At 40.0% G+C, this 22,247-nt stretch overlaps 2 protein-coding genes across 9 annotated transcripts in view; one reads left to right on the top strand and one right to left on the bottom strand.

The window, feature by feature from the left end:
• The window catches only part of trak1a (trafficking protein, kinesin binding 1a), a 45,264-nt gene extending 27,757 nt beyond the window's left edge, over positions 1-17,507 (bottom strand). Inside the window, exons 1-2 of one of the 4 annotated variants that reach the window (XM_071469681.1) lie at positions 17,393-17,507; positions 31-225 (exon numbers count right to left, since the gene is read on the bottom strand). Coding sequence is in view for 1 of the 4 variants with exons in the window: in XM_071469679.1 (XP_071325780.1) it covers positions 31-225; positions 3,552-3,555 (199 nt within the window). In the remaining 3 variants the exon portion in view is untranslated. Of the gene's footprint in view, positions 1-30; positions 226-1,350; positions 3,514-3,551; positions 3,867-9,038; positions 9,255-17,392 lie in introns of those variants that run through there. The other 3 variants (XM_071469683.1, XM_071469679.1, XM_071469682.1) reach the window with 3 other exon arrangements.
• ulk4 (unc-51 like kinase 4) overlaps positions 17,420-22,247 on the top strand; it is an 86,553-nt gene continuing 81,725 nt past the window's right edge. For 2 of the 5 annotated variants that reach the window (XR_011686701.1, XM_071469677.1), the window contains exons 1-6: positions 19,354-19,438; positions 19,538-19,607; positions 20,542-20,682; positions 20,921-21,020; positions 21,314-21,453; positions 21,543-21,705. Coding sequence is in view for 4 of the 5 variants with exons in the window: in XM_071469677.1 (XP_071325778.1) it covers positions 20,545-20,682; positions 20,921-21,020; positions 21,314-21,453; positions 21,543-21,705 (541 nt within the window). In the remaining variant the exon portion in view is untranslated. The other 3 variants (XM_071469673.1, XM_071469674.1, XM_071469675.1) reach the window with 3 other exon arrangements.

Here is a 22,247-nt window from a genome sequence, read left to right as displayed (position 1 = left end):
TCATTTGAAAACAATATATGAACAACTTACAGAAGTATTTGAGGGTCTCCTCTATCTGTTCAGTAGTGAGGTCGAGGGCAGAGTCAGGGTCCACCAGTGGTGTGTGCAGCCAATCATCTTGCTCGTAGCCGAAGATGGTGTCGGCCCTCAGCTTGTAGACTGGCAGCTGTTCCTCCAATAAGCTGATAATCTCAAGCTCTGGCAAATCAGTATTGTTACACACATCTGTACAGGCAGAGAGAGAAACACTGTACAGTATTTGTTCTTTTCATTGGCAAGAATATTTTCTTTAAAGTCATTATGGATTACTTATAGGTAGTGGGCATAGGTAATGTTGTTTTCACTGATGTGCACAATTTCACAGTGTCAGTCCTGGTCATTTTAATAGTATAGATTGAACAATCCCTTTTCATTTGAAAAGCATCCCAAATAGACACCTCAGCAGTTTCTTTTAACTGACAGCACAGGGTGCCCTCTAGTGGCCAAGTAAAGGAACTAACCAACTTCCCATTACAACTACCCTGAAGCAAATGGAGCCAAACTGGGGGATAGGTTCATTTATGTCCATTTGCATCCTCAGTTAAATTAAATCAAATGCTTACCTGGGGTGAGGCAGCTCAGTGAAATTTTAAAAACCGCATCATAACCCATATAATCTAGACCCAAATGTACTGCAGCAGTTTTCCAAGCCAAACATGTCTTTGCATACAGTCAATATGAGGGGTGTTTTAATTCTGCTGTACAGTATTATTTTCTCTAATATCAGAGTAACCAGGTAATAGAAATTCAGTATTAATCTCAAAGGCACAACAAATGAACAAGTGTGGACTGTTTGAGGGGAAGTGTCCTCACTAACTACGAGACCCTGCTGTCTGAGAAAATCGTATCAATAAAAACAAAGGTAGACACTTATAAAAGCACAAATAAAAGCACACAGTTTCTCTCTCTCAGATAAGGGCAATGACAGTAAAAATGTATTTGCTGCAACCTTTTTATGACTTGGTAGAAATTTAAAAGAAGTGGAATCATCTACACATTGCATGTTGTTATCGTTGACATGGCAGCCAAACCTCCTAAACAAAGTCAACAGCCTTCTACTTCAAACCTCTGACTCAACCAGAGAGCCACATTTCTGCACTGCTGTGGAAAATGAAATAATCTTACCTAAGCTTCCAGCTATGTGCCTCGCTGTTCACACATCAGTTTAGTGTGCTTTTAGGAGGGTAATGCATTTAGGACTCTATTAGAGAGCACGTTCTCCATGTTCACTCACAGAATTTAGGTTTTAGTCACTTTTTCTAAAGAAATGTCAAGTAGAGAAGCTCTTAGACAGAATAAGAATTAACATACAGTAAAAATAATGTCCTTTGTTCCTCTGTCTCCCTCTATTTCTGGCTCTGTGTCTCTCATCTGCTGTCCGTCTCTCTCTCGCCGTCTGTCCGGCTGTGTCTCTCTAACAATGCTGTCTCTCACAGTTTGCTAATCCAGACTGAATGACTGACTGTGCTGAAAAAGGGAAACACACAGACACACACATACACACACACACACATGGACACAGAGCAGCTGGGGAATCATTCAGCAAGCACAGTCAGTGAGGTTTCAACACAGGAGTAAGTATTAGACTGAATTACAGTTCCTACTAATGCCGTTAGAATTTACCATTAAATAATATTTCTACAGATTTTTTCCACCAAGAATTGTGAGGTGATTCTTACTCTCATCTATGGCTAAACATACATTTGGTTCTCTTACATAAAGCAGTCATTTCACCAGACACAATAAATATTACAGTAGCAGACTAACAGCTCTGTAAAGTTTGAGCCAATTTTATTCATGTACCTTGGTTATCGTATTATTAACATCATGTGCAATCAGTCCTGCTTTTTAAGAAAACCACTGAAATGTTATACCATTACCTTTCAAAATAAATCAGTTTGATTGTAAAGATGATAAGACAAGGCTCATTTTGAAATAAGTGCGCCTGTAAAGTAAGTAATAAACAGTCATGTTAGCTTTTGGAAGCATCAGATTAAACCAAATAATATTCAAACAAAGTGTGATCTTGAGGAGGATCATTAGATTCATATTATTTCCCTCCTGTACTGATATGAAATATGACCTGTGCACTTCAGCTCCTGAAATGAGTTCTGATAGGACGCGGATGAGGATAATAATAGCACAAACTCTTCGTGCTGTGTGTGCTGACAAAAGGTCAATGGAGACAGCAAAATGTGATTTTGTGTCTGTGTGTGTGTTGTATTTGTTAAGAAAAAACCATACAGGTTTTCACTTTTAAAATGATCTCTATCTGTAAAATCAATAGAGGGACCTTGTGTGAATGTATTCATTTATCTAGGTTTTATTTCAGTACACTGTTCCTTAAAAAGTTGCATTCAGTGCAAAACAAGTTAACCAGGAGTGTCCAAAGTACACAGTAAACAGACTGTCTGTGATAACAGTGATGTTGACTTAATATTTATTTCTATGCACTGAGAACAGTGGATGGTGTTTCTGTCTCTGCTGCTGTTCTGTCAGTAACACTGAGATGATAAACTATATTATATAATATTTAAAACAGACCGCCAGAAACCAGCACACAAGGTCAACTTTACAAATAGTGGGGATGTGACAGCAGCACCTGACAGTGGCTTTTCAAGTTTTAACTGCTCAATTTGATATACAACAAGTTCAAGTGCAATATGCAAATGTAAATATAGACTGCAGGCACAAAGAGGACAAGCTGCAGGGACATGCCAACATTAATAACAGCTAGCAGCCACCAGAGGAAGGAAGTTCAAGTTCAAATGTAAGAACAGGCCACTGTTGACCTGAGCAATAAACACAGCAACATGTGCAGAGGACAGAGTCATGAGGCAGACAGACTGACAGACCAGTGTCAAATCAAGATCAGGTCATTATTTTGGCTGCTAATGATGAATGATCACGCAGAGCCACAGACAGAGTTTGGTCCAACTAAGGCAAAGTAACCACCTCCAAGAGAGCTGCTTTCCTCCACTTGACCCACACAAGCATCAACACTGGACATACAGTATAGTATAATTTAGAGTCACTACTTAGACCCTAAATTAGGTCACTGAAAAGAGTAGGGTATACAAGCACATGGGCTGGATTCACACCAGACCAGCTGGATATGACTTCAGAAATGTTATTAAGCAGAATGGCTGCCTCCTGTTAAGCACCTTAAGCAGAGGTGTGCAAACTTTTTGGCTTTAAAAACAATCATAGGTTTGGACTCATAACTGTTTATTTATCAAACATTAAAAAAAAAAAAAAAAAAGATCTTGAAAATACAAATATTGAACTTGTAAAAGGAAAATCCCTCAAGGCTCCCTGAACTATACAATCCAAAAAGGGAGGAAAACAGCTGAGTGACTCACTGACAAACAGTAAGAGACAAACGAACAGAGGGTGATCGAGAGATAGAGACAGTGAGAGACTGCTACCCAGATGTTAGCCAGACTACTCATAATCCTGACTAGAGAACAGCTGAAACTGGCAGAAAACCACGCTGTGCACAGTGTACTCACTCATGGTGCCTGAAGCCCAACAACCACCGGCTCTCCTGCCCTCAAATCACATTTTCCACTGGTCCAGGAGACAGCAAGGTCGCAAGAAATAACACAGAGTGGAGAGAGAGAGAAAAAGAGTTGGGAGGGTGCGAGATAGGCAGAACAAGAGAGACGGAGCTGAAAGTTTTAGAGGAGGGGCACTGTAAGAGACAGAAAGAGAGAGAGAGAGAGGAAAAGAGGGAGGGAGGAGTGAAGGGGAGAAGAGATCTGAGCCAAACTGGTTCGTCATGCCTGACATACCAATGACAGAATACACATGGACCGCCCAATGCTTGCTCTGTCCCCCTCTCTCTCTTCCTGCCAACAGACCCAGCTGCACTCTTCCTATGAGCTGTATGAACCCCACACACACACACACACACACACACACACACACACACACACACACACACACACACACACACACACACACACACACACACACACACACACACACACACACACACACACACACACACACACACACACACACACACACACACACACACAAACTCTCTCTCTCTCTCTCTCCTGTATAAACACAGTGTGGCTAACAGCAGGCTTGTTCCTTCTGTGTTACTACTGTATGTGTTTCAAGCAGCTCCAGCAGACAGTTCCTCCATATTGAACTGTTACATGGAGACACCGACCTGATAAAAGACTATGTGATTAAGGGGACTTTTATACTGAAGAGTATATCCAAATGTCAAACGTTATTCACCACCAGAGAAACAGGTCAAAGGAACAGATTTAACACAGTTGCAGCAATAATCATGGCCTGCATAACACTAACAAAGCTGTTGCAGAGAAACTGCCAAAAACCCATTCGGTGTGTTTTTCATGTAATCCTACAGATCAGAGCATCTGGTACTGAAGGGCACCAAATTTATTCCTAAGCTTGTGTATGAAATACTTAGAAGAGGACTAATAGCTGCATTACTGTGTAATTAAGAGTTACTCAATTTCCTTTAAACTTGAGTGGTTAGGGTGTGTCGTATCTAGTTTAGACATAAGCAGTAATGCAATGTAAAGAGAATGTACCATCATGTTCAATTTTAGAAATGCTTTTTAGTTTTTAGGAGTGACTCTGAATGGAACGTGTTACTGGTGGCCCAGTGTCTGGTAAAACAAACCCACAACAGCATGTGACTGGAGAAAGGTAATGCTGTAAGACTGGTGGAAGATAATAAATAGAGCTCAAAAAACAGCAACACTTGTGTGATTCAGTGATTCAGTGGCTTGGTGGTCAATGAACTTACAATTAGGACCAATTTTTACCATTGAAGCCATGCAACCGAATACTGCAATACTTTCATAATGGAGCTGCAGAGTAGGCCAATCCAGAATTAGACTGGGCTACAGTTCAAGGCTGCTGCTGGTCACATAGGCTACGCAGATGAAATACAAGAGAGTACGTCAGCGTGGTTAAATATCACTGGTCGTCCACAAGATCTATGTGAGGGAGGCTGCACCAAGGTGTTCAAATGTCACTAACACTGTAAATCTCTGAGTCCAGTATGTGTGTGCAGGTCTTCACCAAGGTGTTAGCTTGCATGAAAAGAATTACCCCCAGTCCTCGGGTTCAAAGCAGAAGTGCAGTGGCACTGGTTTGATTGCAGCCATAGAAAACTAGCTGAACGTTAAAGACATCTCAACTTTAAACCAGGAAAAAATGAAAATCGGAAATATCATATCATTATTTCCTAATGTCTACAGAGCATTCTGTTGTTCAGTTATACCACTTACATACAACAGACAAATGTCTACCCTGTTATCAAAACTACATTACACACTCGCCACAAAACTTTCCTCTTTGGTCAGCTAACATTCAGCCTTACTGTGGCCTGCCTGATTCAGTCCAGCATCTAGAGTAGATTTGCACATGCTGCGAACCATCACAATACAAACTGCCACACAGGACAGTCTACTGGTCTGTTTACAAAGGCTAGCAGTAAGAGATACTGTACATGTGATCTTAATGCTTTATTGCCAGACAAAACACAGTCATGTGTTGGTTTTGTCAAAAGGGACATGGTTTTTGAGGGAAGCAGCGCATTTGATCTCATCATAGTAACTGATCCAAAACCAGTAAATAAGAGTAATGTGACGGATGCTTTATATGGTAAAACAAAAAGACAATGTGTAAAATGTTCCAGTGGATTCTAATACTGTATGACAAGTTGACAAAGTCATCTTTTAAAGTGTAGTGTAGTATACACAGTTTTGAAAGCTGGAAAGAATCAAGTAAGGAGGTATGAGCATGACAGGACATGTGGCCGTATCAGATGTGTAAACATGTAACATCACGTGCCAAACACATCACTTCCATAAGCCTGAAAAATAAGTCCGAGTAACGAAGAGAGAAAACAAGCGAGAGATGTGTACTTTTTTGTCTATTCTGTTTTAGGCTGAAACTAATCAGGCTGAGTTTGTCACAAAAATCAATGTTTCCAATGCTCTATTCAAGGTTATCATGCAACGTGACTGAAAAGCTCTTGCAACAACCAAACCAGTGCAGCTCAGCCTGCCTCATAAAGCCTGCAGTCAGCCAGTCTTCTTCCTGGTGGTTGTACATTGGATCATTCAGACCTTCATGTACAAAAACACTGTATCCATGGCAACAATGTGAGTTAATATCTGTGGCATACATCTGAGAGACCCTAAGTTCATTTATAATCCAACAAAATGACTACACTCCTCCAATAAAATCCCCTACGCTGACAGAAGTGAACTCCCCAACACAAACAAAATAGTCTTGCTCACTTCATAGCGAGGCCACCGGGTGAAGACAGTTTCAGTCTCATGTTACTTAGCTCTGTCTCTACTGTGTGCGCGTGTGTGTGTGTGTGTGATAATGCAAACAGTGAACAAGAACCAAGCTCAGCACAATGGCTGTTTTCGCATGCCGTGATTGGACCAGAGTCAGGCAGCATACTCAGCAGTTTGGATTCTACTCTGTTTGTCCACTTACATAACTTTGTCTCTGTCCCACTCAAGTTCTCTGTCTCCTCTCTGTCCTCCTGTTTGTTCCCGATCTCTCTCTCCTCACTAAGCATCCCATAATTTCACAGTTACTCAACTCTTTACATCACAGTTGGCTGGTAACCACGGAGAATTAACCTCACGCCCAGGAACTGCCCCATGGCAACGAGCTGCTCTATTCAGCTCTTTGTGTTCATTTATCCACCGGACTTTGTGCAATTGTACACACATACACTCTTCCACACAAACTTTCTCTCTCAGTGAGGAAGTATTCAACTACAGAGTTAGGCAGGGAGACGAAGACGGTGACAGACAGAGAAGGATGAGAGAGAGAGAGAGAGAGACAGAGGGAAATAAAGAGACAAGGAAGAACTTACAATGTTAACACTTTATACATCTAACTTTGAGGGGAAAGTTAGGTTTGTTATAATAAACATATCATACCAGCAGATGGCAGCACTGACCTAACCTCCTCAACTGTCTTGCCCTTGAATGACTTTAGTGTTAGGGCCACATGACTGCAGCAGAATTACCACAGCATGTCATTTTCACACATCAGTTTGCACAACACAAGTGTTACACACTTGGCTGTTGCACCAACATGTCACTAATCAGCTTCTGAAATAATAAATATCTTTAGAGATCAGAACACTACCATACAATACTGGATCAAACAAAAAGATTCAAGTCTAACAACAGTAAGATCTGTAATCCCAAGCAGTGCACGTGTACCTGGAATCTAAATATAGTTTCATAGTTTTGACCATAAAAAAGTTAATGCTGGGACTTCACAAGTCTACAAGCGCACACAGAATCCAGCAATTGATTCCGCTAAAGAAGCTCTGGTGTCATGGTGCTAAAAATAAAGCTAAAATCAACAAACCATATCGTAGCATTGACGCCCTGGGGTGTCAGTAAGACTCTTCCCAAACTATTTGCAGTAAGTTAAGAGGTAGTTCTGCCTCCATGACGTCTCTGCCCGTTTGAAGTCAACAGAGCCATGGCACTGTACCAGCTGCAGAAGATGATAAGTATCTGCTCTGTAAGACTACCATCTGTGCAAACCTTCATTATGGTTTTGCTAAACGTCACTAATACCCCCAGCTTGAGGAAAATGAGACAAGAAAACCCTATCCTGCTCATGCATTCACTCTCCATTCTTGACTGTTTTTAGAGAAATGATTGTAAAGGTTGCCAGGCCATCACACAGGTCTATGAACTCATCTAGAACAGAAAACCTGACAAATCCCCCTGGCCTGGCTCCAGTCGTGTAGGACCATGTGAAAGGATAAGCTGGTTTGGAAGCTGAACAGATGACAGACGGATGAACGGTAGGATAATATCTGTAGGTATTTAAGGTGAGAAACTCCACCAGAAGCTCCAGATTCCTTTAACGCCTTGCTTGAAGGGACCTCACTGTTCAGAATAATGCAAGGAACTGAGGTCATGGTGACGGGTGGGAAGGAGTGCGCTTGGGAGGGCCTTTTTCCTGTCGTCTGTGTGAGTAAAAAACTGCCACAGTCTAAATCACTGCTGAACTGGCTCTTTAGTCTAGTGCTGCACAAGTACTTGGAAACCTTTACGGCCTTACTGAAGTAGCTTTTGGCTGTATTCGGCTTTCTTTCCTCTTCACTGGGCCTGTTTCTTACTGTTTCTCAGGGTCCTAAAGTCCTTATTAAACAGGGGCAAAGACTCAGGAGACTGTGTGCTGGACTCATCACTTGTTTGCCCATACAGTTTTTCACTGCATTTTCAGCTCTGTCCAGTTCTCTGCAGACGGATTCTAAAAGGTTTGTCTGTCTTCAGTTTGTTTTTCCAGGTTGGGACAAACTAGATTGCTGCATGATTAAAACTTCAAGAAAATTAGCATCTATGCCCCTTAATCTTTAATGTGGCATCACATTGTTTGTTAAAAGCATCTGGCAGATATTTGTTCCAGAAAGGCTCATTCAGAGTGTGAAAAGAGATGTTCCACAACACAGATAAATTCTGACCGCTGGAGACAAAACATTAGTGTCGCTCTGCTCCCTTGGAGAGGATGATGAGGGTGAAGAAAAAAAGCAAAGGGGAGATGAGTGAAAGTTGACAGAGACATCCCACAGGGAGCTTGTCTCTCTTTCACATGCTGGCTTATACACAGCGCTGAGGTCCCATAGTGCTGCTAAACTGACAGGATGTGACATTAGAAAAGGGTCAGAGCGAGGGACAGTTTCTCACAGCTCCACATGCCTCACTCTCACACACCACCTTCCACAGCCTGCAGTGTTCCTTCATTAGAAATTAAGGGGGTGTTATTGTTGGAAACATTTTATTGGGTTAAATTCTAATGTTGGACTTCTAAGATATAGTGGTGAAGCAAGTAAACATACAGTATTTTTGACAGTTGAAATATATATTTATGCATTTAGTGCTGATTCAGCATCACCAAATGGATTCCAGTAAGTTTTGTCTACCTATGCTTTTAACATATGCATGCAACATTACCAGTAATGGTCTCTGCATCTCTGTAGGTGGCTGTGAACTCCCGGAGTGCAGCCGGGAGACTCGCCTCACTGACATACTCCTCCTCTTCCTCCTCCTCGATTGTCAAACGGAGCCCTGGGTTGTGGAGCTGAGAAATGTTTAAAAGGTGCGAAGACTGTTTAGGGGGCAGGGCAGAGGAGCTGGAGCAGGTGAGGGGAGGCGGAGTCTTCGGGTCCAGCTTGGCGCTGAGTGGTTACCGATTTAAGGCAGGACCAGCCATGGACAAAACCTGGACTTGCCAAAACAAAAATGTGGTGAACCAGATTCTTCTTAGGTTTTATTGGTCTGGAAGTGGACGACACTGATCGTGGTGTCTCACCAGCAAAAGACAGGTGGAAGCAGGTGCAGAACCAGAACAATGCACTTGGATGTACTGAAGTTTTTCAGTGCATACCTATAAAAGAAAAAAAAAAAAAACAGCAGAGGACAGGAATAAATGGCTAATAAATGTTTATAAATGGCACACATCTAATACAGTATGATTCTGAATATGTGTAAAATAAAAATTAAACAGTACATTATGTACAAAAAATCAACAGTTTCATTAGTTTAATGTGTGGGAACAGTCTCTTTACAGTATATGCTTTAATTGAAATATCCCTCCCCGTTTTTCTTTCACACTAGGTCATTGCAAGCAGTAGTATTTATAGACGCAGTGGCACACTCATCTGTGTACTGGCTGACTGGTTCATAAACAGAACGCATGCTCAAGTGTGGATAATTATAGTGTTAGTGATCACTTGACACTGTTATCAGTTCAATAGGTTTATAATCTAATACAACGGACCAGTAATAAATCACATATTTCAGAAGGTTATAATATTTGATTTGTTGGAAGGATTTACACTATGTACTCTATGGTAATGTTTGGGGCAATAATTGTGGTAATGATCTCATAATGGGGCTGGACGAAATACAACGTCAGTACAAATGCAGCCTAGAGTAATATGACCACTAACCACAGCCTCAAAATGACCTCAAGGTTGAATCAACACCGTTCTGGCACAGTGTCAACCAAAACTGAACATTATTAGCTTCAGAAAGATACGATTTATCGGATAGCCATTTTACTGTAAAGGTGTCTGGTACCCCAAATATATTCTTTACTCTGTGTATTTTGGAATCTAATGGAATAGTACAAGGAGGATGCAATAAGAAACAAGTAAATATAGTCACTTAAAGGACGAGGGCATTGCACAGGTGTGAAATATCTGATTAAACAAGTGATGACTCAAGATGAGTATAAGAAAAAACACACTAAACACAGGATAAAACAATGGCTCCAGAGTTGTGTTTAGAGCTAAGCAGAGTATGTAATTGATTCCTGGACATCTATTCAGCAAGACACCCCATATAGAGTCACTGATGAACAAAACAACCAGTTAGCATTTTAGCAATTCTAGAGCTACAGTATCCATGATAAAAAGTAACTTGGCTGATGAGCTAAAGAGGCAGACAAAAGTACAACACAGTCGTATCACTCAGCAGCAGGCCGGCAGCCCAGCACAGAAGAGGAACTTGTGTAAGTTTCTATTAATAGCCAACCCTTCAAAACACACATACAACTCTCAAGACAAGCTGCTTGATGTGAACACATCGACTAATAATGAAAAAAAAAAAAAAAAAAAAAACACAGCTGTGGTTTTGTTGCACCACACCTTCCGTTTCTCTACTTTGTGTCTTCACAATTCCACTTTCTGCACCCCCCCTTCTCTCTCTTGTATTTATCTACATTCATCTTTCTTCTTTCCACCCTAGTCTCTTGCTAGACATATTGAGTCAGATCCTAATGCCTGGTGGGAAGCAAAATTTAGGTCATGCAGTTTCCATTATTTAGGAGGACATCCAAATGCCCAAACACTGTTGCTAATGACAACAAACCATACAGTCACTGCAAAACATATGACAGGCGGCAATGACATGTTTGTTCTATAGGTCAGGACCTGAGTCTTTCTGATGACTGTATCAGGCTGGAAAAATTAGAAACAAGATTTTTTTTTTTAGGGATTTAAAGTTGTCATCTGACTTTTTTCTTCATAAACTCTCAGAATCACAAGAGATGACAAAATAAATTACACCAAAACAGCATCGGATCATAGCCAGCACCCTGTATGAATGACATCATCATAATTACTGTAATGCTGACAAAACAGTACTGTAAATTAAAGTTCAAGTACCAGCATCAACAGTACCAGGATCTAATATGTTATGGCCATTATATTCCCACCCTCCACTTTTCCCCCAGTGAGGCTCACAAGAACAGGGTTGGGCTGAGTTTTAGAGGAAGTGGAAGATTTCAATAGGCTGATGGAGTAAATGCTCAAGAACACAATAGTAACTGTAATTTTATTTTTCTCTTGGGGAGAAGGTGTGGTTCTTCACTTTGTTTTACAGATCACAAATATTCATTCTTTCTTGATGTGACAATTAAAACTTTGTAATGTTTGCATTGATTATCTAGTGAATGTTTAGGGTTTTTTCTTACCTGTTTCATGGTCAAACTGCACAGAGGACTAAAGTGTTATGGAAAACGGGGGCAAAAGGGCTTAGAATTATTTATTATAATATTACATTTTTCTGTTGTTCCTTTACAAAATGATTTAATTAATTAAATTAGCCTGATTTAGGCTTAAACAAGAAGCAGAAAATGGATGGAAGCATAAACCAACAAAAAATGATTGTTTCATCTCAGTCTCCACCAAAAGGGATTGAACAGGATTGTACTTGTTTACACCAGCAATGTCGAAACAATCACATTTTTTATGTAACCTCTCCCGACAGCCTGCTCTGATACAACATTTGACAAACTAACATTGCTGCCTATCGCAGGCAAGATAAAATATTCAAGGCTTTTGTAAACAAAACAATTTAAAACTTTTTAATACCTTCGAAGGCCTATCTTTTAAAGGAACTAGATTCAATGCTTTTACAGAATTTGAAGAGCTGCAGATACCCTGACAGACTACATTTGTCAGGTGATGTAGTGAGAAGGAAGAGCCATGAAGGCACAGTGTTTTTTTTAATGACGATGAAAGTATTAATTAAAAAAAATGTATAGATCAAATCATAAGGAACTATTAGTGTTTCAGTTTACAGTTCACCATTAGTGTACAGAAAATGAGTGTCTAGCTGAGGAATGTCAAACTAAGCTGTACATCTCCAACAGAAGATTTCTCAATACTTTCTCTTCATCTGACTGTGACTGATCCTGACTTCAAACTACAACAATATGGACATTACAACACAGACCACAAATATTCAGTCTCAACTCCTAGAGGAGCTGCACCACATGAACTTCTGTCAATATCACGGAAACTCGCCTGACTGTTTTGATGTTGCAACTTGATCTCCTTAAAACCTTTAGATCATTAGACCTATTCATCCGTCTGAGACTAGACAGCAGGCACCTAAAACAGGCCAATACCCATTTCCAAATGTGTTTTAAACCTACAGTATATACTGAATGGGTTTCCAGAACCACTGGACCATGAAATAGAACTGATGCATCGAGACCAATCCACAGGTCCAGTTGACAAGCCAAACATTACAGAAATAAGATCTCCCATCATGCAACAAAGGATGCATTAATGTTGAAATTTGTTTTATTGTCATGACATAGTCAAACATCCACACAAACATCAGAGTGTTGCAGAAAACACGGAAAAACACATACCAACATACAAAAACACACAACCACAAATGTGTTGTCATATGGAGAAATTCAAGCGCATCCTCATCAAATCAACACAGTGAACAAACCCTTAATGTGTTCGAACTCTACAGAAACACTCACCACAGTACGCTTGATGCTCTGTGGTAAATATGGCAGCTTCTTAACTCACAATGCTAACCAGTAGTGTGTGTGTGTTTGTGCGCTCTACTGTTTTCTGGCATGCAAGTCTCCCATGGAGCTACAGTCTCTGTTCAGTGATGCACTGATGGATGAGAAATCTGGTCATGTGACAGTATAATGGTGTTTGTAGGAGAACTGCAATACAGGAAAAAAGGTAAACATAAAAGTGACATTTTTTGACATGATTTTATATTTTTTTACTACGTTCTCTTTTATGTTTTGCTGTCAGATGTCGGTGTTCTTATATTCTTTCAGTAGGGCTGCACAAAGGTTAATTCCTACTACATTAAAGAGCCCAGACTAGAAATAATGGAGTCTAGCTGCAAGTTCATTGACTGAAGTGCATTTAATCTACCATCTGTTGATCAGGACACAACTGCCAATCAAACGGACTGTTTTACACTGCAGCCTAAACAAAAAGACAGTGTATGTGGAAGAGTAATTTTGATGACATGTACATATTTTACATGTAACCTAAGTAATCATTTGAAGACACCCTACTGAACTTTATCATTAAACTGCTGAATAATGATTAACCCACAGACTTTTAGTTAGAACAGGACTGCAAATGCACACAGCTTATTTGCCTATGACCAAACCATTTGGTTCATTTTCACCTATAACTTTTAAAATATTAGCCTGTGACAGTCAATATATGAAAACACAATACATGCCTCTGCAGCACTTTTTTGCTGAGTGCTGAGGTCGTCCTTGCTAGAGGGGATTTCCTTACTTTCAATCGCTGATAATGTAGACCACTTTGACTGGGAGTGGGGCTGGTTTCCAGTGTAATGTGTCTGTCTGTCTGTGTGTGTCCTGGTTAATGGAATATAGAAGGTCATGCTGATGGATAGCCTTCTCCAGTGGTCGTCTGTCTGTTAGCAGGAGAGGATGCCCATATGTTGTTTCTGACTGGCTGTAAGCTAGAACACTGCTGTAACACAGGAAACACTGTGTACACCGTGAACAACTTCCTGTGAATGTTCTTTGCACTCAGGGGCCCGATTCCTTCCAGGGCTCAGGACACTAAAAAACTGCTTCAAGACATATTATATAAACTTGGTTTCTGTCTGCTTTGAGAAATAGATCAGGGCCCTAGTGACAGATGGGTGAGGATCTATATTCCCGCTCAGTCCCTCTGTAATAGCACTGTGGTGACCAGACCAACCTATAAAAATCTCCTGCTTGGCTGCTATTGAAAACTGCAATGTCAATATTTTCCTGTGTATGCAAGCAGCTTAATTACACAGGAGCCATGTTTAAAACATTATAAAAGCTCAGAGGTCCAGGTACTGTTTGGTTAAATGTTACAAAGGACAGGTTGTGATTCTCAGCCTGAACCTACTTGACCACGGGCCTTAGCTGATGGGTTCAGCCGGTCTCAGATTTCCCTTTAATTCCCTCTTGCTTGGTTGGGTTGAGTTTCATTTCATTTTATCCTAGATCCTTTTCTGTCTAAATCAGATCATGTGAAAGTCCTACCTGATGTACACACACACACACACACAGGCAGAAAAAAAAAACCACACAGGCCACAATAAGTGTATAACTATATGTCAAAAATCTGTCAGCATCACATGTTGCTGAAATGTTTTGGTTTTATAAAAGTCATAAATTACTTTATGCTCTTTGGTCTTATTGTTATCATATTGTTGGTGGTACATTACAACAGTCTGTCCCCACCCAGGCATTCTCACTTTCACTGATTACGCCTCCATCTCTCTCAGCACAGAACGGGCGTGTACAGACAGAGGTTGATTGACAGCACTCTCCACCTATCTTACACACACCATAAATCCACCCAATGAAAGAAGACAGCTGTATGGGTACAGACAAATTCATCATAAGCAAGCAATTCTGGAGCATTTGATACGAGATTAACTACGACCAAGCCTTTCTGTTCAGTTCAACTTTACAAATCTACATGAGTAAGACTGCAGAGCAGACCTGCTCCGTCCTGTCTCGCTAACCACGTCACTAGAGCATGTTTGAATCCTTGTGCTAACAGTTACATGCATTGATGGTAGGTGGAGCAGGGGGTTGAAAGAAGGATGAGCAATAAAAGGTGAAAATCTCCTCTATCCCTCGTATGCCCATCCATCACATCTTTCTCCTCCTCATTCATCCATGAGCCTCTCACTCTGAGCACTCACACGGAGAGAAACTCTTTATCTTCCTACAAACTAAAACCTAGCAGGCTTGTTGTCAGACAAGAGAGATCTGATACCATACTCACGCTCAGTTCAGTCTCAGTTCAGCTGTCCTCACAGAACGGAGAGACAAGGAGGAAGACAAAGGGAGAAGCTGACGAAAGACGAGAAAAAGGAAGCTGCTACTTGATTTTAAACACCAATAAGTCACATGATCAGTCAAAAGGAGCTCAGACTTCCTTTAAAAAATCCTTTAAATGCCTTCGTGCAATGTGAGAGTTGAACACCTATGGGCTGAAGAGTGTTGTGCTAGTGAGAAAATAAAGTAAGTGTAAAATATGTGATTTGCTGTCTTTTTGGTTGTTGTTGTTGTTCCACATTGACTACTATGAAATACCCCACAAGTTATGGGCATTACGTCAACTTCATTTGCGCAGGCTAATACATACATAATTGAGGAACATTACTTTGACTGCAGTTGTGGTGTGACACCTACATGATTTGACCAAACCAATTTGAAAACCAAAAGCAGGTAGCTATATGTGAGTTTTTGTTCAGAACTGACTTCTGCGCGTAGAATCAATGTGCAACATAAGTTACAATCTTGAGAACAGAATAAAAGTCATGGTGAATCTCAGCAATTTGGCAATAGTCTGGGTGTGCCAACATATCAGTCCAGTAACAGCGTCAAGTCATGATAAGACCGACAACCTTCAATCCCAAAGGCAACCCCTGATAAAATCTATCCTCACTGAGGAACAGCGCAAATAATGTTCATTTAAACCCTGTTAATACAGTTTAGGATGTAGTGCCTTTGATCATCATTTTTTTCTTCTTTTTTTGTCATTTTTGAAATTAATATGTAGCTCAGCGAGTCATAAATCCATAAAGTTTCCTTCTCACTGATAGAGTGTAGTAGCAGAGCTTTGAAGTTAATACTGAAGGCCTCATTCGTGAAAACAACCTTCGACTTTTTCTGTCATTTCAAATAACTTTTTACCAAAATACAAGGTCATCAGCACACTTACATGAACATCTGTGCACTGACAGAGTAGAACATACCAGACACTGTCACTACTGACACAATGTTGATGAGTATTTCAATAAAACATTTGTGCTTGTATTTTTATTCAGTGTATGACCGAAATAAATAAATCCATGTTGTTCACCCCCTGAGTCTTAAGCAGTTAAAAATACATAAAGAAATCACACAAGTCTGACCATGATAACTGATTTACTGTCTGTGTGTGTGTGTGTGTGTGTGTGTGTGTGTGTGTGGACTGAGACAGAGAGGTCAGAGAAGAACAAACACACCCCACAGCCTATGTGTCACTCCCTCTATCTGTCAGAAATTGGAGCTTTGTCCTTAGGTCGAGCTCCTGGTTGTGTGAACTTTCCCAGAAGTCTCTGTGTTAACAGTGAGGCTCGCTGTGTGTCCGAGCAGCGAGACAGTACACAGGCCTTCCACAGATCATGTGCTGCTCCTTGGCAAAACCAACTGGAACCTTATTTAGCTTCTCGGGACTGGCTGAGAAACCCTCCTCCTCAGCTGTATGGCTGAGATAGATGAAAATCACTGACTCCTCAGTTCTTTCAGGGGGTGAACAGTACATGCAGGGACATAAAAAAATATCAATGCAATACAGTGTAGAGTTTGCAGCTTTCTTTGAGTCTAAAATAGACTATAGTAATATCAAAATGCAACTTTAATATAGTAACTTTTTGCTGTGAAGAAGGGTACACAGTGCAAAAGAAACTGACTTAGAAAAACGTTCAAATACTCGGATATGATTCATATAGGTAATGATCTAATTGACTTGGCATTAATGGAAACAGTTTGCTCAGTCTCTGAGAGGGAGCTGAGGTAATATGCCCGACTGCTGATGGACACTGGAGGGATTTCAGTCACTTTTAATGAGTGGGGGCAGATTTGCTGATAGGATTAGGCCTACCTAAAGCTGAAATCAATCTCATTAAAAGGTGCCCACAAGCCGCTGAGACAATCTCCCACGGCTGAACATTTTCACTTCTGAGTCGGACAAAGTGTGGCCGGAAAACAGAGGCAGCACATCAGACAAACAGATTATTTTCATGCAAAACCGTGAGTCCACATGGGCCATCTAATATACACCTGAGCCAGACACTTTAAATACTCCTCATATATCAGTTTCACGAGTAGAGATCGGTTGAAAACACGTATAAAGTTATAGTAGCGTTAACACCGTGTGGCACTCTGCACCTGCTCCAGTATTACCACATGCCCATCAAACTTTAAACCTATAAATCCCACAAACTCTCAGAAGACTTCTTACCGCTTGAGTAGACAGGTCTGACTTCCCCGAGGAGACGAAATCATTCCGGTTTTGTGTTCAGGCGACTGGCCGCAGACTGCTCGGGTCCGCTCGGTGCGACTCCGCTCACCGTCGGTGCACAATGAGCCGAAATGCTGAGCGGGAGTACGAGCCGCTGTCAGGCGGAAAACGAGCCCAGTGAACGCGTGAGTACAGACGGTGTGGTTCAGTCAGCCCTGCGCCTGTTCACAAAACTCCAGTGGTTTTCATTTATCGATTTCTTTTTGCTCCCCTTTTAAAGGTAGAAGCAGAACCACTTGATGGAAACAAAGCTGCTGGGCAGAGCTTAGTCAAAGTAGAAAAAATATGGAGGTACATCCGGTGTTAGTGATTTCAAAATAAAGGTACACCGATCTCAGACTTGACTTTACCTTCTATTTTAGTGGTCTGTTTTGTTTGCACTTGTATTAAGTTGTATTGATTAAATAGATACCCTAAAAAGCAGTGAACTCAAACTCTCTGCTTGCCTGGACAGTGTGTCAAGTGAGATATGGTCAGAAACTTCAAAACCTAAATGACCTGACATAAACCCCATCACAGTGTCATGGTGAGACTGTGGCCTTAAGGAGGCATTTCTCGTAGAAACAATAGTTTCTGTTTTGTAGATATTATATTATAATGTGATGGTGACAAGAAAACTTTAAATCATTGCAGATACAGTAGCCTATGTTTTTTTTTGTTTTTTTTTCAATCATTTGCATTCAATGAGTGTGCTTATAAGCGCTGAAAACTCCTATTGAAAAAGAAACAGGGTAGTTTGTCATTATGGAAATGTGATTATTTGCATGGTAGGCTGATATGTCCAAAGTAAAATCATAAGCACAAACGCTAATCTTAAGCAAGGTCTGAAATATTTCCAGTTTAAATTATCTGTGTTAATCATGTGTGATTGTTGTTCTACCATCCATTTACAGTAACACACTGAAATGAACATAATACACTAAGTTACCGTTGCCTCAGTGGTCAACAGCGGATACTCAGATATCTGCTGCTAAAAGGAAGATACCAATTTTTTGTGTAATTCTATACATAATATTCTTGAATGAGTAATCTGGGCGTGGCACATGATCACCACACAAAAAGGGTTATCCATGTGGCAGCAGAGTGGTCACCTGTCATTAAAACAACCTCCTTTTGAAATTGGTATACATTACATTCATTTGATTATTTATACAGTGTTGTAAGAAGCAAATGTAGTGGAAATTGAATTTAAATGACTTAATTTCTTGCTTTTATTTTGTAGAAAAAAGCTGTCAGAGGAAACGGTTCTCTTAGCATTTTTAGGTAACCTTAAAGATTAGGAAGTTTTTCATTGTAAGTTCTTTGTACTGACAGGATTTGCACTGTCCCTTGCTGTCCATTGTATATAAAACTTTATTTTACAGGCTAATGTGGATTCATGAATTGTGCTCAAGGTAAACATGTATTCATGAATGGCCTTGGTCGGAAGACTTATCTAACTTACCTGACCTAACGTTCAAGGCTATTGATTATAATCGTACATGAGTACTCTGTCAGGCAGACTGCATAAAATGCATTCAGGGTGTCACGGGTCCCATGTGTCCTGCTGCCGGTCTCTTTCAATGAATGACGTCATTCTACTCTCAGATGTGTGTGTGTGAGAGAGAGGGGGGGGGGTTGAGGGGGGGGGTGCTTTTAGGTTGAACGGTGAGCAACATAACATACATATTATATGTCATTTAACTGGAGGCCCACGTTTTTGAAAAGGAATGAACAGAATTCAATTTTGAAGGAAAAAAAATATCCGAGTTCCTCTTAAGGTCCGAGAAGTTGAAGAATTTGTATATTTTGTAAATTATAAAAATATACTTTTTAACAGTTTCACACGATGGTTTAGAGAGATTAAAGTATCCCAAGCGCTCATCGGTGCGCTGTCTGTTGTGTGCACTCTTGTGTCCTAGCAACGCAGGAATATGCCATTTGGGGGTGGTCACGTTAAAACCAATAAAACATTTGCCTTCAACCGACGTTTTGCTTGGACCGTGTGTGAGTGAAAACATTTTCAAATGACATATAGGCTTATTTTTACATATATAATGATTTTGGTGAGTAGATTTCGTCCTAATTTTATCTGTGTAATTCCAGACTTCCCTCTTCCAGTAGGAATTACGTGGCCCACCACTCTTCCGCCAACAAACAGCGCGTCGTTGAAGAGGTAAGTTCAAAGGTAATTTAACAGTAAGTTAAATGTTCAAGTTAAAAGCAAACAAAATATGAATTTAAGCTTTTCAGGCTGTGTGTATAGCTGCATGCAGTTTCCATGTAACTACGTTTCTTTTTCGGCGTTGTAGTTAACTGCTGACTTGTTAAAAGAGAGCTGTCTCCGCTTCTATAAAGTTAGCAGTTGCCAGAACACATACGTAGTGATGGGCCAACCGTTAGCTTGAACCTTCACAGTTTAAATTTACGCTAAATATTATTTCCAACACTTAGAAGTTAATTATCTTCTCATTTGATATAACTATAAAGTACTGCAGTGTTATATAAGGTGAGCTGCTTTTGGCAGTTTTTCCCCTCAAAGTGCCCTCAGAGAGAAACAGGTGCCAGGTGTCGTGCGTTAATGAATTGTAATTGTAATCGGTTGGTAATTTTTATAGGTAGCCATTTTGCACCGCAGCTGAGGGGTAATGTAAGTCCATGCTAAATGTTAATTCATCAGCAGGACGATTGTACCTTAGATATACAACAAACTGCAGTATAGTATATTTACATGTATTTGTTAATTGTTTGAGTGTTAATAGAATACATTTATGACGCGGTGTGTGTTATTTATCTATTTATTTATTCATTAAATGAATAAATCACTAACATAAAGTAAGTGATGTTGGTCAAAAACAACAACAACTTGAATAGGTTTCACATGATGGTAATTTAGAAATTGTATGGTCTGTAATCATTAACAATATTTCACTTATTGTGTTTGTTCTGTCACCAAGAATTATGATTTAGTTAAGACAATAAAAATATAACACTGTATTATTTAGTTTTTATGTCTAATATTTCTCTGCTTCTATCCCTCATTGATATCAAACTCATCTTGAAATATCTAATAATTGTAACTTTATTTCTCTCTTATTTCTTCTCTGCAGCGGATGGAGAACTATATCCTGTATGAGGAGCTTGGGGCAGGCAGTAGCTCTGTTGTCTATAAAGGCAGACGGAAGGGCAATCTCAATTATGTGGCCATCATCTGCACCAACAAAGCCAAGAGACCTGAGATCACTAACCATGTAGGATAGTGCTTTAAACTTTATAAACTTATTAAGTTATGTCTCACATTTTCACATTTTTTTAGATATCAATAATATTGTTTTTTGCAGCCTGATGAGGCCTGAAATCACTAACCATGAAATAATGGTTTAAAGATCATCAAGAGCTATATTAACTTAAAACAACTATAGCTTTTGAGTCTTTCAATAAAGAATACTTACTCTGTATGTGTAATGCCTTGTTTCTCTTCCCTGTTAGGTTCGTCTCAGCCATGATTTGGATCATCCGAACATAGTATGCTTCTATGAGTGGTATGAGACAAGTAACCACCTCTGGTTGGTAGTGGAGCTCTGTACAGGTCAGTAATTATTTCTGGCACTCCTGATAAGCAGTAATGCATTATCAAATGGAATCATCTCATATATTTCATCCATCAAATGATGGAAGGTGAGAAATGCGTCTCATAGAAGCTTACAACTGCAATATTTTACAAATAGTGAATATCTTTATATTCTGATTTATTCAGGTATAGATTGTAACGTGGCATGTTTTTTTTCATATGTGGGAGGGTTTGCTGCTTTTTAAAACAATGCATCAGGTGTTAGTATGTAAGTAAATTTATTTTTCTCTCTCTCTCCTCATTGCTGTTAGGTGGTTCTGTGGAGTCTGTGATTAGTCAGGATGGATGTCTGTCAGAAGATGTCGTGAGGAGGTTTGGATGGGACTTAGTCAAAGGACTGAAACACATTCATGAATTAGGAATCATTTTCTCAGACTTGACCCCTGCTAAGGTTTGTATTCATGTATGTAGAACAATCAGCATAACAGCAAAATTATCATTATCTTATGGACACAGTAACTCTCTTTTTGTCACCCATAGATTCTACTGGACGGTAGTGGCATCCTGAAGTTTGGTAACTTCTGTCTGTCCAAGGCAGAGGGAGAGACACTGGAGGATTTCTTTACCCAGCTCTCTACATCTCAGGAGGCAGGGGAGGGAGATGGCAAGGAGAACTTTGACAACATGAGGAAAAGATTACAAGGTCAGATGACCATCTTTCAATCATGTTGGCTCTCTGTGTATTGCATTATTGATTGATGGAGAAGCTAACCAGTAGATTAGCAAAGAGGAGTCCACTTTTTGATGAATCCAGTTGAATTGGGACTCAGCTTATATATGCTATGGGAAACAAATTAGCAGCTGGGAAACACAAGGATTTTCTATGACAGACAGGGTGGAAAAACCTTCAGGGGAAGACTACTGGCCAGATGCCCAGGTTTGCAACAACAGGAGATGTATTTTAGGTCACAACAAAAACACTACTTGTGTTTGATTTCAAAATGAACAAGGGGATGGAGTAGTTGTTGTTATGACATAGTGATCACATCAGAAACTAAAAGGTGAGAACATGTGTGGAGGAGTTGTATTCTATGATAACTAACTGATCTAAAGAATCCCCCTTTCCATCAGTAATTGTTAATTGGTTTATTATTAACCAGTATATTGATTAGTCTCCACAATTTACCACATAGTGACCAAGAATACAAAGCTCATAGAAATGTACATTTTGACTAAAAGTCAATA

The sequence above is a fragment of the Trachinotus anak genome, unplaced genomic scaffold (genome assembly GCF_046630095.1).
Source record: "Trachinotus anak isolate AG129_WGS33_773 ecotype Australia unplaced genomic scaffold, CSIRO_AGI_Tana_v1 ptg000032l, whole genome shotgun sequence".
NCBI classification, from domain to species: Eukaryota; Metazoa; Chordata; class Actinopteri; order Carangiformes; family Carangidae; genus Trachinotus; species Trachinotus anak.
Note: the sequence above shows the minus strand (reverse complement) of the source record. Positions and strands in the feature narration are given on the sequence as shown.